Below are 12,565 nucleotides of genomic sequence, written 5' to 3' on the forward strand. Positions count from 1 at the left end.
CTTGTGATCGTCTTCTTTGCACCTTTTCAATTGTACGTTTTTAGCTACCTTATTTTTGCCAATTTCCTCACTATTCAATCTTTTCATATCTCCGTCCTTTCTTTCCGATACGTATTATTTTTATTGAATATCTGTATCTGCCTACCTACCTGCCTGCCTGTTTGCTTGCTTGCTGGCTGCCTGATTATGCTATGCACTCGCGTATATATACGCGTGTGTACCGATTTATACGTCCATAAATTTCTAGTTTCCGACTTCTAATTTAAAATTAGAACCTTAAATTTGTAATGTTCTGACATCTCATTTGTAACTACAAAAAAAGATACCATTCTCAGTAAACGAACGTAATTTTTTAATAAATTACATTGTAATTCAATTGTATATTACAATATGAGAAACTTTAAACGATATATTACACTTCATATCACATTGTTTGTCTTCTTACTCTATTTGTACACGATGTACGTGTATGCGCGCATGTACATATGCAACGGAGATTGATTTGAACGATTACTCGTCAAATGATCAATCATTGACTGACGACAGCGATGACTGTAGAGTGAACAAAACCACATACTGCACCTTTTGCAATTTTACACAAACATTAAATAACTGAAATGTAAAATTGAAAACCGTGGATCGTACTTATGAATAACCGAAAGTTCGAATTGTTCAATTTAATCAAACGACAAGCTCGAATCACCTGAAAATATTCACCATAAAACATATAACATTCTTTTACCTAACCGGATCGACCTGTTGCGATATTTAAAATAATTTTATACAGATTACTAATCTGCGTCTTTAGCTCACTATCACTTCCTATCATTTTTAAGCAACATCGACGATTTCGTTGTAATAAATAACATTGTTTAAGAACGCGTCGTCGAATCTATGCTTTTACAAACTGCTGGTACCTCGCGTACTGTCTATCAAACTTAAATTAATCAACGGGGGCGTTCTAATCGCGAACAATTTCAAGTGTCTCGTTTCAAAAGTTCATCGATCTGCGTTTTGTACATTTCTTTAATATCAGCGAGATCCAAACGCAATTCTTGATTTTCCTCCATTTTCTCACCGTACATTTGTAACAACGCGTCGTATCGTGTTTGTATCTCCTGCAAACTTTCATTTAAAATTGTAACGTTCGATACTTTATTATTTAATTCTTCGATCTTTAAGGTTAACGTAGACAGTTCAGTGTTGAGCGCGTCTCTCTCCGTGTTACGACGCGATAACTCCCACTGAAGTTGCTGTATTTCACCTACAAACAAAAATATGGATCCACTTATTTTCTTCAAGCACGGTAACAAACATATGATCGATAAAATTAAACACACTTTATTAATATATGTAGAAACATACCGTCTTTTTGTTTCAGTTGCGACTGCAAATTCTCAAATATGGAAGTGCTACTCGATCCTGCTCTGATCCTACTATCGTACCCCATCGCGTATCTTTCAGAACTGTCTTCGGTAGCAGAATGGTACAACTGGAATCAGAATAGTTCTAAGTTATGTTACGTCAAAATTAATCAGTCGGTTCGTTGTGTTATAAACAAATTACCGGCCAAATACTGTTTATAGCGTTTATTGAGTCTTCCTCTTCAACAGTGGTAGAACTGAGTCGTTCGTTGCCATCGATATTTCGTCGTTGCTCGGACATCGCGTGATTTTTCTTCTTTTCCGCATCCGTGGCTGCTTTCTCAGCTGCCAGTTTATTCTCTAACGCAACGATCTCTTTATTCAACTCCATTACTTGCGAAGAATGTGATTGTTCAAGCGATTCCATCATTTGTCGATGCCTGAAAATATAACATCTGTCGAATCGAATTGAATCGAATCCTTGAAAAATGAGGTTATCCCGAAAGCTTCTTACCGGACATTCTGTTCGATTAACTTCTCCTTTTTTATCATCAATTCGTCATACGATTCCTGCAATCGTGTCCTTTCAGTTTCTTTAGCAGCGAGTTTTGATTCTAACTGAGATATTTTTGATTTCAAGTTAACATTTTCCTCTTTCAAATAGCGTTCCATCTCGATTAAATTTTCCACTTTTGTCTGCAATTCAATATTCTTTTCCGACAAAGCTTTTTCCTGTTTCATGAAGCTGTTGGACTTGTGCGTCAGGTTCGCTTGAAGTTGCTCCAACTGCCTTAGTAGTGTTTTCGTAGCCATCGATACCGACTCCGAGAGTTCTTCGCTTCTGGCTTCGGCAGCCTCTAGACGTTTCAGTAGCTCACTGTTCTCATGCTTAAGGAACTCTTCTTTTCTAAACGTAGAACAAGATAAAGACAATAATATTAGAAAACTATTATGGATGCCATTATGACTCTAAGATATTTACTTGACGCGCATTTCCTCTGATTCTCGTAATTTAACTTTCAGTTCTTCCACTTGCGCAAGAAGCTGGCACGATTCCCCAGCGCTGTTTGTTGCGTCTTTTAATTCCGTTTCCGTCACTGCTAAAAGTTTCTTTGTTTCGGTTAGATCCCTGAAATATAACAGGTGAAAAAGTAAAAGGAAAATCAATTATCTGAAATGTTTTGCTTAAATCATTTTACTTACATTTTCGCAGCATCTAAACTTTTCTTATAGGCATCCATCTTATGCAGAGCATTATCTAATTTTTCTTGTAAAGTCAAAATCTCTTTTTCTTGTTTCTTCGTTTTCGCTGTCAATGTATGGACAGCCTCTATTTGGGATCGCTCGACTTCTTCTTTCGCATGCAACGATCTTTTCAAACGTTCTAATTCCGAAGTCTGCTCTTCCATTTGCTCCCTGTAAACATTCCGAGTGAAAGTATTATTATCATAAGTACCTATAAACATGTACGTACTTTTGACTCTTTATCAAAGCATCGTTTTCTTTTTCCTTCATTCGTAATTTTTTAATAATATTACTATGTTGAAGCTGTTGCTTGCTCAATTTTTCTCCTTCCTCCCTAAGCTCCTTAATGATCTCGTCTTTTTCTGCGCTTAAGGAATACATTTCTTGAGATGACAAACGCGTAGCTGCTTCCACTTTTAATTGATCCAAATTCTTTCTCAATAAATCTCGTTCTCGTATTGCTTGCTGGAATTTTCTTTCTAACGCGGACAATCGTTGAGTGTATTCGTCAGCGATTTGATTCAAATGTTGACTTTGTTCCGCGTGTTTTTCAAAGCTGTCGAGTTGCCTGTACAAAATATAGGAATAAATCAACGAATAAGTATCGCACATATTATCTATAGGACATACTTTTTTAAATTGGTGTTTTGCTCATGTAATTCCATGTTCATCCTGCTCACGTCGAGGAGCTTCGATTCTCTGGCTTCTAATATTTCTGTCATCTCCTGTACACGCTTTAGCAACGTCTCTATCTCGAGGTTCCCTTCATCGGATCCCACGCTAATTTCGCTCAGTTCCCTCGAATGTCCTCTGGCCTTTAAAGTTTTCGTCAAGAGATCGCCACTTTTCGTTGATTGCAACTTTACCAGGCTTTGTCGCGACTGTGTCGAGCTCGAATCGCCATTTGGACTATTTTCGATAAAATATGTTGTTTGTCATTGAGTTACAAACCACACCATAAAGATAATATTCACGATAGACAACTAATTATAATTTCACAACCGTACCTGTACCTGGATATGATTTCAATGTCGCTGGAAGTTGTCGTTTCTAATTCGTCCCCACTGGTATGACCGCTCGTTTGATCCGAACCAATTTTAACCAGATCGGACCGACTGTAAGGAACAAGATGAAACCTACCCCGTTCGAATGGATACTAATGATTTAATTAAACATAAATTTCTATCAAATACCTTTCTGAGGAAATAGGGGAATTCTCTCGAGGGACATCAACGGCCTGTCCTTCAATCTCGACGATCTCACTCTTTTCGATCATCGCATCTGCTAACATTGTCTTAACGTACGAGCTAGATGTTAAAGGCGTCTCTGAAATTTTTCCTTCCGTTTTATGAAGTAACGACGGATTATCTTCTGAACTGCTCTCGATTAAGGTTCCCTCGCAGCTTGAGTCTGTCGACATTAGATGTTGATCCACACCTTCCAGGATATCCGACTTTAAAGAATGCGATAAAACAGCTTCGTCGGCAGGATATTGCTCCAATTCTGGTACTGCTGGCTCTATGGTTGCGCTTATCAAAGATTTTATACCGAGATTTTTTCTATCCGTTTCTTTGCTCGTTCCATCAAGATATTCGGCCAGTTTACGGATAGGCTGCGTGGTAATCGCTTCGATTGGCAAATGTAAATTATGTTTATCTTTTAAGGAATCCAGACTTAAATTTAAACTCGTATCTGTGTAACTCGTCATCAAAGCTGGTTTCCCATCCGAACACGAATCGTACATTTTTCCACTTGGAAGAACGCTATCGGGTATCTCCATTTTACCTTTGACTTGTTCTTTTTGTTGCAATGTTTCTAATATAGTCGTGAGCGTACTCTCAGAAGCGGAAGTATAAGAATCTTCGGCCAAACTCGCTTCCTCTGGTTCATCTGGATAGTAGGGCATAATTTCCATGTTTTCCGACGTGAAAGATTTTACATTATGCCCACCCGAGGACGATAAGGTCTTGCTTAAATACGAGCTTGATCCTCCAGGATAAGTTCCTGTCGATGAGGTACTGTTCACGCTACTCATGCACGAATCATCGCGTGGAGTTTTCGCATCTTCCACTGGAGATTCGTACGGGGAAATATCAGAAGAGGACGGATACTCTTGATTTTCTTCTTTATTTCCACTCTGCGTAGCGCTGCTGTCTTCCCAGCAAGGTGTCACTGAATCTCCCCTGTCCAATACAGAGGACGATTCAGTGCGCCTTGAGTCTATCGGTGATAAATAGGGACTGCTATCACTTTTCCAATCGCCTAAAATTTCTACAGAACTCGGGGACGTTACTGGGCTCTCTGGTAGTATCTCCACTGATTCGGAGTCCACTTTAACGCCCATTACAGAAGGACTTGCCGAGTTACTAAGAGAATTGCCATCTGATTCAGGTGTGGTGGTGCAATCTGTGTTCGACCGAGAACCAAGGATCTCGACGCTCTCCAGACTCTTCTTATCGTTCTCCGATGACACGTAGGAAATCCTGTTCAACGCGTTTCCATCGATGCACGAACTAAGCTCGCAAGAGTCTATCTTGTCGCATTCCGATTCGCTGTTCTGTTCGTTTGTAACAGTAGTTTCGTTTTTATCCAAGGGTTCTTCGATGCAGTCGTGTTTTTCCGCGTTAGTACTCAGGCGATCTTTCGTTTTATCATCGTCATCGGAAATTACATTCTCCGAAACGATCCTGTCCAGTGACTCCGATTGCTTCAACGAGTCGGAAGTCGATGCTTCGGTAATATCTTGAGAAGGATCATTTTGAATTATGTCGGCGGCATCTTTCTCGTCGCAATCTTTGTTCGTTTGTTTGGAATTCTTCCATGAATTCGAACTCTTAGTCTTGTAATCATCTGGGAAGGATGACGAATATGTAAGCTTGGTTTTTTGTTCAATTCCAACAGACGTGCTTTGTAGAGATCTCGAGTGAGTAATACGGTTTTGACCATTTTCTTCTTCGTTAAATTTTGGAGATTCGAAGAAAGATCCAGTGAAGCTGCCCCATATGCTGCTTGCTGCTTCTTGTTTAGAATCCTTGCTTTTTTCACGATGATCGACATCTTCTTCACCCTTCAATCCCCAATTTGAGAAAAAGTCTGATGTATCCTCTGTATGACTTTCTACAGGTTTTTGATCTTCGTCTTTGATATCTAATGCTTTGTCGATAGTTTTCTGGGCACCTTTCAAAGCGGACTTGGCCAAGTTGGCAAACCCAGTGGCATCAAACCAGCTCATTCTTTGTTGTATCTAAAATTAAAATGATAATGGTCAACAGTATAGTACGATGGCATTAAAATTAAGAATATTTTCGTTTATCAACAACTTTAACTGTTAATTAATATACCACATACGAATGATTCATGGAACGAAAGTAACTTACCTTGCATATTAACACATCCAAGCTGTATATAAAATTGTTCTTCTGAAAAATGTGATATGCACAAATTTAGAGGTTAGAATATTCGTAGTAATGCTTATGCTTTACAAAACTTTATATTATTTTGCACGATTTACGAAGAATTGTGAATTCGCATAATCGATCGAGAAAGAATCACAGAAAAGATGAAACGAGTAAAATAATCGAGATGAAACGAAGAAGAAGGCTGTCAATCGCATTTTCGTGACATACCTATAATCATACTAAGAAAACTAAAAGACACAACTCATCCAAAACTAAATAACTATTGTTTGCTATACATCGATTATTAAATTAAATAAGATTTTCAACGTATCGAACAAACAACATTTGCACGTTTAAAAAATATTTAATTAACCAAAACGAAGGTGATGGCAGTAATTGACACGTCAAACAGCAACAACATATAGATGCATATTTACGCTTTCATACATAAGAAATTATGTATGCACACGTATGTGATCATGTGTTTTCATACTCGATATTTGAGACGAAATTTCCTTTCGTAAAATTTGACGTCTTTATACGTGGTTCCTTCTAGAAACCTGGACAACATTTGCGTATTCCATAATTCTTAGTAAATGTACAATGTAAGGAAATATTACGTAAACGTTACCTTTCCATCATGATTTACAGTAATTAGGTATCCGAATCGACTGACAATCACATAATAAATCAGTCTGAACACAAAAAGTAAACAGAGAAGATGTAGCTTGTCTGTCGTTGATCAACGACAGCGCGACACGACATCTTTCCCTACCAACAATTCTATAGCGAGGAACGAACTCGACAAAATGATAGATAATAGCACAAAAGTTTGCCAAATCTAATTAATTATTCAACATATCATTGACGTATTTCAATACGTTAACTAAATGATATTGCTTCAATTTAATGTACGTATATGCGTACACGCAGGTAACGATCGTTTGCCTTGGTATTTTCGTTCGACATACACTTACATATTATAGTGCCAGTCTAGCTTTCTTCTTTGACATACCATCTTAAACAGCTAAATCATGATTAAGTACACGTAACAGTATAGAATGGAATCATTTTTTGAGTTAGTGGTCGAGTCGTTGAAAAGTATTCTTAGCGAGGATGTTACCAACAGCTCCAGTGGCGCAATTGGTTAGCGCACGGTACTTATAAGACAGTGACTAGTGAGCAATGCCGGGGTTGTGAGTTCGAGCCTCACCTGGAGCATTTTTTTTTTCAGTCAAAATTTTATACTTCATTGAATGCTACATATAACACGAATTCAACGCGAATTTATTGTACGTACATATAATTTTCACAAAATTGTATAATACAATACGCTGGATGTATTACACGCGAAATTTACTTGTATTTATTTTAACGCTGGTTCTATTTTATGAGAGCCGAATCGGCAAGTACCAAGCATCCAATTCCGAACAAAGTTTGAGCCCAAGGGTGAACAGGGCAGCGGAAGCTATTATACTTCTGACGAAGGAGTCGTGGCTCAGGGCACGGACGATGCAGGATAGAGAACAAGTGCAAACATCGTCGAAGTAACGCGTACCCTTGTTCAGCAAGTATTCGTCAACGATCTTTTGCCTTTCTTCGAGTTTGCGTATTCTGTCTCCTATGAGAAATCGTACAAAGGCGACTCTTAAAATTAACCAATTAAATACTTTAGCGATGACTACTTGAAACGAAGGATCGATAAAGACAGGACAGTTATCAAAAGCCTAATAGGCCAATCAGTAGAGCATTTTTGTGTGACAAAAATAGTAACAGCAAACCGATTGTGCAGTTACATAGAAGGGTATGCGTAGATTAATAGGTATATGTTTTTCACTCCCAACTCTGTTCCGTTTTCTTGTTATTTACAATTTAATTGTAAAAAAAATCGTGATTTTTGTCGTTTTTTGCTTATAAACTTTAAACTAATGCAGCAATATCAATGCTCCAATGAGACAAAATGTAGGTGATGAAAATACCTACAAAATGAGACCTCGAACGTCTCGATCGGATAATGAGGAACGGAGAAAAATCTGGAAAACCGGAAAATTCAGCGTTTTTTCAAAAATTCGTATCTTCGCCATTTTTTAAACTGAAGCGCTGGCCTCTTGGGAACAAGTAGTGATTGATATGTTCTTTATGTGTGCAAAAAGCGGGGATTGTCGGATAGGTGGTTTTCTCACAATCGTAATCTGAATTTTTCAGTACGCTTTTTTCCATCGGGCCTGTATGCGTTACCGTAAGACCGATTTTTAGTTTAAAAAAAAGATTTGAATAGATGACATCGTGTACTACAAAACGTATATTCTAGTTTTTCGATAAAATGTGTTGAAGTATGCGAAAAGCCCTTGTAAAGTTGACTAAACACGGCCGAACGCTCAATCGCGGTCGAGTGGTGGGGGACACAGCGGCAGCCGAGGAGAAAGGTATATAAGGTAGGTTTACATGGTTTTTCGCATACTTCAACACATTTTATCGAAAAACTAGAATATACGTTTTATAGTACACGACGTCAACTATTCAAATCTTTTTTTAAAATAAAAATCGGTCTTACGATAACGGATACAGGCCCGATGGAAAAAAGCGTACTGAAAAATTCAGATTACGATTATGAGAAAACCACCTATCCGACAATCCCCGCTTTTTGCACACATAAAGAACATATCAATCACTACTTGTTCCCAAAAGGCCAGCGCTTCAGTTTAAAAAATTTTCCGGTTTTCCAGATTTTTCTCCGTTCCTCATTATCCGATCGAGACGTTCGAGGTCTCATTTTGTAGGTATTTTCATCACCTACATTTTGTCTCATTGGAGCATTGATATTGCTGCATTAGTTTAAAGTTTATAAGCAAAAAACGACAAAAATCACGATTTTTTTTACAATTAAATTGTAAATAACAAGAAAACGGAACAGAGTTGGGAGTGAAAAACATATACCTATTAATCTACGCATACCCTTCTATGTAACTGCACAATCGGTTTGCTGTTACTATTTTTGTCACAAAAACGCTGCTTTAATTCTCTACCGATTGGCCTATAAGTAGATAACGTTAAAAAAAAATAAACTTGCTCCGTGAAATACGTCGAGGACAAGTTGGATCGCATTCGTCTTGAACGCTTCCAAAATCAACCCCCTCGCCGGAAGTTCCTGCCGAAACTTCTCGTTCGCCAGTTTGCTCGTGTTCCCGTCTGCCCGTTGTTTCCATTCCTTCGCGTTCTGTAATCTCTCCAGACGAATCTCCCACGTATCTACTAGTTGCTTCGACGGTATCAGTTTCGACCAGCTTTTCAGATCCTATATCAGACAGTCGTCGTGTTGTCCCCGTCTCCGTTAAGGTAGTGACCGCTGGGTCTACACCTCTCTCCGACAGGATCCTCGAATGCGCTAAGAAATCGAACATTTCATGCCAATGTTTTCAGATAATTTTACGTTCCTATTAGTTTGGATTTTGGAGACTTTCTTCACCTTTTTTCTCGGACTGCGCTGCTTTCGTCCTTGCCTCTACGTCGGACAATCGCGGAGACGTCTCCGTTTGCTTGATGGACCCGATCGGTGCCAACGTATCGACACCCTTCTCTTTAACACTCTTCGCAGAAACTAAGGGGGAACCGAACATATTTCAAGCCAGTATTTTGTCTACTTAATCTTACGCAGAACTTACCTGCGTCCTTACTAGGAATAGACTTTCTCTCAAGAGCATGGATACGTCTTTCCTCATCCGTGTCCAACCATTTATCGACACCCTTCTCTTTCACACTCTTGCCAGAAACTAAGGAGGAATCGAACATGTTTCAAGCAGCTATTTTGTCTATTTGGCGATCTTATTCAAAACTTACCTGCGTCCTTACTAGGAATAGACTTTCTCTGAAGAGCATGGACACGTTTTTCCTTATCCGTGTCCAACCACTTATCCGCCAAAGCCGCTCTTTTCGGGTCCTTGTCATCGCGGAAACGACGATCAAAGATATCCTTGGTCACCGTTTCGCCAAGTTCAGCTTTCTTCACGATCCATGGCGCTTCGGCGACTGGAGACCTCGTCGATTAATTCGAAGGCAATCAACCAAGATAAAAGCAGGGAACTTGATAAAGAGCATAACTACGAATCGTACCTACTTTTCTTAGCTCAGCTCTCACTATAGGACACCAGGGCTCACATGCAGGCATCTAAAAGAGTTTTCGTGGTCGCCCAGAAAATTATCACGGAAGTTCCATTTTATCGAACCCTCGATCGAGAAACCGATCTTGTTGATCGTTTGCCGGCTCGTTGCTGCGGATTGACAAATGATTTTCGCGGCGTTCAATTATCCTTTCGACGCGTTCGCTGTCAGTCTAATACCCGTGAAAATTTCGATTGGAGAATTGGAAATTACTTAGTGCAAAGGCACTCATCCAACTCCCTTACTTTCGAAGATGTGCAACGCATCGCCAAAGGGGATCCAAGAAATTAGCATCAACGAATCGAGTTGCTTAGCTAGCTTGCAAAGCGACGATACGGATGTATGTCGGAAATTTTGCGGAAATGGCGAAGAGGAAGCGTTAACTGCTGGTCGAGAAAGGGATCAGTCGAGTTACGTCGAGGAAAGGATTTTTCATTTGTTGTTACCCGCGTTAGAGGAAACACTGTTCGAAGCCTCCAAATGGAACGCTCTTCGGGTACACGTAAAAACATGCCAAACAAATCCAGCAGCTCGCATAGCATTGCACAAGTCATACAAAGAAATTGCAGGTGCAAAAGTGTCGTTTCAGTGGTCTCGACTACCTCGCGGAGATTTTGTGGAACCGTAATCCTCGTCGTTCGAGGGTTTTCTCACCCCCATTGAATGCAGCCGACATCCCACTGTTTAAACAATGGTTGCGTTTGCGGTAGGTGATTAGATGACTTGGATTGTATTCAAAGTAATCATCCATCGTTACTCGTAGGCCTCCTTATCCTAAATCGTGGTTGTGGTCCGAGGATGAAGCAGCATTGCACTTACAACGGTTCGTTCGTGGCTGGCTCGTGAGAAAACGTACGGATGTTCAGGAAATGAGGCAATTTTGGAAGGTGAACAAACGCAACACGACGCATACTCTATTGGATCGTTTCTTTATATATACAGTACTATGCCGTACCATGCTACATAGCAAAATATACAATATCATATCACACTATTGTACATCGTAACACAATTATATCCATTGGTTCACATGTATTTTATAATGGTAGAATATAGCTGCGAGAAATTTGTTGGGGAAAGAAACTGACATTGTTCAACAGCAAGGAATTCATGTTTCAAGTACGTGCTTTGTAAACGTGACAACTACACTTAAATTGCAATAATCGTCGGTTTAATGTGGTCACAGATGGTGAATATGGAACGGTGGACGCTGACTCGGTTCGTTGCAGAAAATATCGTTGGATGCTTTATACGAATAAAGTCAACGTCGCGAGAGCGAAAGATACGCTTTAAAACAACAAAATGGTGTCGACACGTGAATTGGTTCGGATGTATGAAAAACATTCCATCTTTTATTAAATTATTAAATTAGATACGCGTATAATGTATCGAAGTGCATTTACGATTGGCTTTTGGATTCTTCGTCCAAATAAATAGTCTTTTTTTCTATTATATTGACTTCGACTGTAGGGGTTTCGTTTTCGTCTGCTACTCTGTAAAATTTAATGCCATCTAAATTATATATAAGGTTCAGTTTAGGTTCTTCTGTGAGAGGTTGCCCTGCTTGTTTTGCTTGGTAGTATAAGAATTCTTTCAGAAGAGGTGGAAAACTTGTCGTCCTTGGCATAACTCTCCTGGCTGGTTGTTCTTTTCTGTTTAGAAAGAGGTGCTCCTGGTCTTTAGGTATTAAAACATAATCCGCCTTATAGGAGGCCTTTTCTATTTGAACAGGGGTTGGTTCAGTGTAACCTCGGAAAGTTCTTCTAACAAGAGCTGCCACATTTCGTGATTCCTGGAACATACGATTCAGTTTTAGTATAATATTTACAAATTCTTAAATAAATATATCCGAATTTATAATCAAAAGAAAGTAAATGAAACGTTTATAAGATTATATATTTATAAGTGTGTGGGTCACGTCTAGTTTCCACACAAATCTCAAACAGTAGAATTAAATAAGAAAACTTACATGGGGGTTAGTGCCGGAATTTGGTAACGCGGCTACTTTTAGTATTTGCATGTAACATGCTTCGGGGTATCGTTGTTGTCGACTTCTAATTACCATTCTACCTACACCAAAATTTTTCAAATTTGCCAAGATCTCCCATAAGGGTTTCCCTTTGAAGGTGGTTGTTCGACCAATATATTTTATCGGCATTTTTTTTTATAGACTCGTGAGTTGTCGAGTCGCGAGTAACTATGAACGTTTTAATTGATAAATAGCGATTGTAGCCTAACCTCTTTTGGAAAGAATAAATCTTCTGTCTCTATCCAAATATTAGCGATTGCAACGACACGATTAGGCGAATCGGTTACTAACATACCTCATTCGACTGGGTTTGTTCAAATTGTTCAAAACATTGGTTTCAATGCTTTGAAGTATTCAAAGCAAGTATTCTT

The 12,565-nt window shown here is 39.0% G+C and overlaps 4 protein-coding genes and 1 non-coding gene across 7 annotated transcripts; 2 read left to right on the plus strand and 3 right to left on the minus strand.

Moving 5' to 3' along the window:
• Positions 1-13: 13 nt before the first annotated feature.
• Positions 14-6,951, minus strand: LOC128881310 (TATA element modulatory factor). 3 transcript variants are annotated; one of them, XM_054132249.1, is made up of 12 exons: positions 6,639-6,951; positions 5,987-6,028; positions 3,803-5,853; positions 3,623-3,724; positions 3,240-3,518; positions 2,839-3,177; positions 2,568-2,780; positions 2,347-2,493; positions 1,879-2,271; positions 1,567-1,804; positions 1,366-1,492; positions 14-1,264 (listed from the first exon to the last, which is right to left on the minus strand). In XM_054132249.1, the coding sequence occupies exons 3-12, from the start codon at positions 5,839-5,841 to the stop codon at positions 978-980; spliced, it is 4,164 nt and encodes a 1,387-aa protein (XP_053988224.1). In that variant the 5' UTR covers positions 5,842-5,853; positions 5,987-6,028; positions 6,639-6,951; the 3' UTR covers positions 14-977. The 3 variants fall into 3 exon arrangements, with proteins under 3 accessions (XP_053988224.1, XP_053988222.1, XP_053988223.1); XM_054132247.1 differs by having other exon boundaries at positions 3,617-3,724; XM_054132248.1 differs by lacking the exon at positions 6,639-6,951 and adding an exon at positions 6,236-6,410 and having other exon boundaries at positions 3,617-3,724.
• Positions 6,952-7,135: 184 nt separating this feature from the next.
• On the plus strand, positions 7,136-7,228 carry Trnai-uau (transfer RNA isoleucine (anticodon UAU)). The gene is given in 2 exon segments: positions 7,136-7,173; positions 7,193-7,228. It is a non-coding gene; the product is annotated as a tRNA-Ile (tRNA).
• A 167-nt stretch (positions 7,229-7,395) lies between these two features.
• On the minus strand, positions 7,396-10,051 carry LOC128881191 (uncharacterized). Its single transcript, XM_054131978.1, has 4 exons — positions 9,670-10,051; positions 9,474-9,605; positions 9,078-9,392; positions 7,396-7,628 (listed from the first exon to the last, which is right to left on the minus strand). Exons 1-4 carry the CDS (start codon positions 9,794-9,796, stop codon positions 7,396-7,398), a joined length of 807 nt encoding a protein of 268 aa, XP_053987953.1. The 5' UTR covers positions 9,797-10,051.
• Positions 10,052-10,188: 137 nt separating this feature from the next.
• LOC128880777 (IQ domain-containing protein K-like) lies at positions 10,189-11,172 on the plus strand. The gene is made up of 3 exons (XM_054131211.1): positions 10,189-10,661; positions 10,735-10,871; positions 10,929-11,172. The coding sequence occupies exons 1-3, from the start codon at positions 10,419-10,421 to the stop codon at positions 11,170-11,172; spliced, it is 624 nt and encodes a 207-aa protein (XP_053987186.1). The 5' UTR covers positions 10,189-10,418.
• On the minus strand, positions 11,076-12,466 carry LOC128880778 (28S ribosomal protein S34, mitochondrial). Its single transcript, XM_054131212.1, has 2 exons — positions 12,135-12,466; positions 11,076-11,957 (listed from the first exon to the last, which is right to left on the minus strand). The coding sequence occupies exons 1-2, from the start codon at positions 12,321-12,323 to the stop codon at positions 11,565-11,567; spliced, it is 582 nt and encodes a 193-aa protein (XP_053987187.1). The 5' UTR covers positions 12,324-12,466; the 3' UTR covers positions 11,076-11,564.
• Between the last annotated feature and the right edge of the window lie 99 nt (positions 12,467-12,565).

Source organism: Hylaeus volcanicus, chromosome 8 (assembly GCF_026283585.1).
Source record: "Hylaeus volcanicus isolate JK05 chromosome 8, UHH_iyHylVolc1.0_haploid, whole genome shotgun sequence".
Classification (NCBI taxonomy): domain Eukaryota; kingdom Metazoa; phylum Arthropoda; class Insecta; order Hymenoptera; family Colletidae; genus Hylaeus; species Hylaeus volcanicus.

Bases quoted from the DNA above. Each gene is read 5' to 3' on its own strand.
- LOC128881310 (XM_054132247.1), bottom strand. From the start codon at position 5,841: ATGAGCTGGTTTGATGCCACTGGGTTTGCCAACTTGGCCAAGTCCGCT. The intron at 2,494-2,567 runs GTAAGTAAAATG...GTTATATTTCAG, and splicing joins AGTTTAGATGCTGCGAAAAT to GGATCTAACCGAAACAAAGA. The intron at 1,805-1,878 runs GTAAGAAGCTTT...TTATATTTTCAG, and splicing joins TTAATCGAACAGAATGTCCG to GCATCGACAAATGATGGAAT.
- LOC128881191 (XM_054131978.1), bottom strand. From the start codon at position 9,796: ATGTTCGATTCCTCCTTAGTTTCTGGCAAGAGTGTGAAAGAGAAGGGT. The intron at 9,606-9,669 runs GTAAGTTCTGCG...GTTCCCCCTTAG, and splicing joins TATTCCTAGTAAGGACGCAG to TTTCTGCGAAGAGTGTTAAA. The intron at 9,393-9,473 runs GTGAAGAAAGTC...TCGATTTCTTAG, and splicing joins AGCGCAGTCCGAGAAAAAAG to CGCATTCGAGGATCCTGTCG.
- LOC128880777 (XM_054131211.1), top strand. From the start codon at position 10,419: ATGTGCAACGCATCGCCAAAGGGGATCCAAGAAATTAGCATCAACGAA. The intron at 10,662-10,734 runs GTACACGTAAAA...AAGAAATTGCAG, and splicing joins CCAAATGGAACGCTCTTCGG to GTGCAAAAGTGTCGTTTCAG. The intron at 10,872-10,928 runs GTAGGTGATTAG...CGTTACTCGTAG, and splicing joins AAACAATGGTTGCGTTTGCG to GCCTCCTTATCCTAAATCGT.
- LOC128880778 (XM_054131212.1), bottom strand. From the start codon at position 12,323: ATGCCGATAAAATATATTGGTCGAACAACCACCTTCAAAGGGAAACCC. The intron at 11,958-12,134 runs GTAAGTTTTCTT...CGTATGTTCCAG, and splicing joins ATTCCGGCACTAACCCCCAT to GAATCACGAAATGTGGCAGC.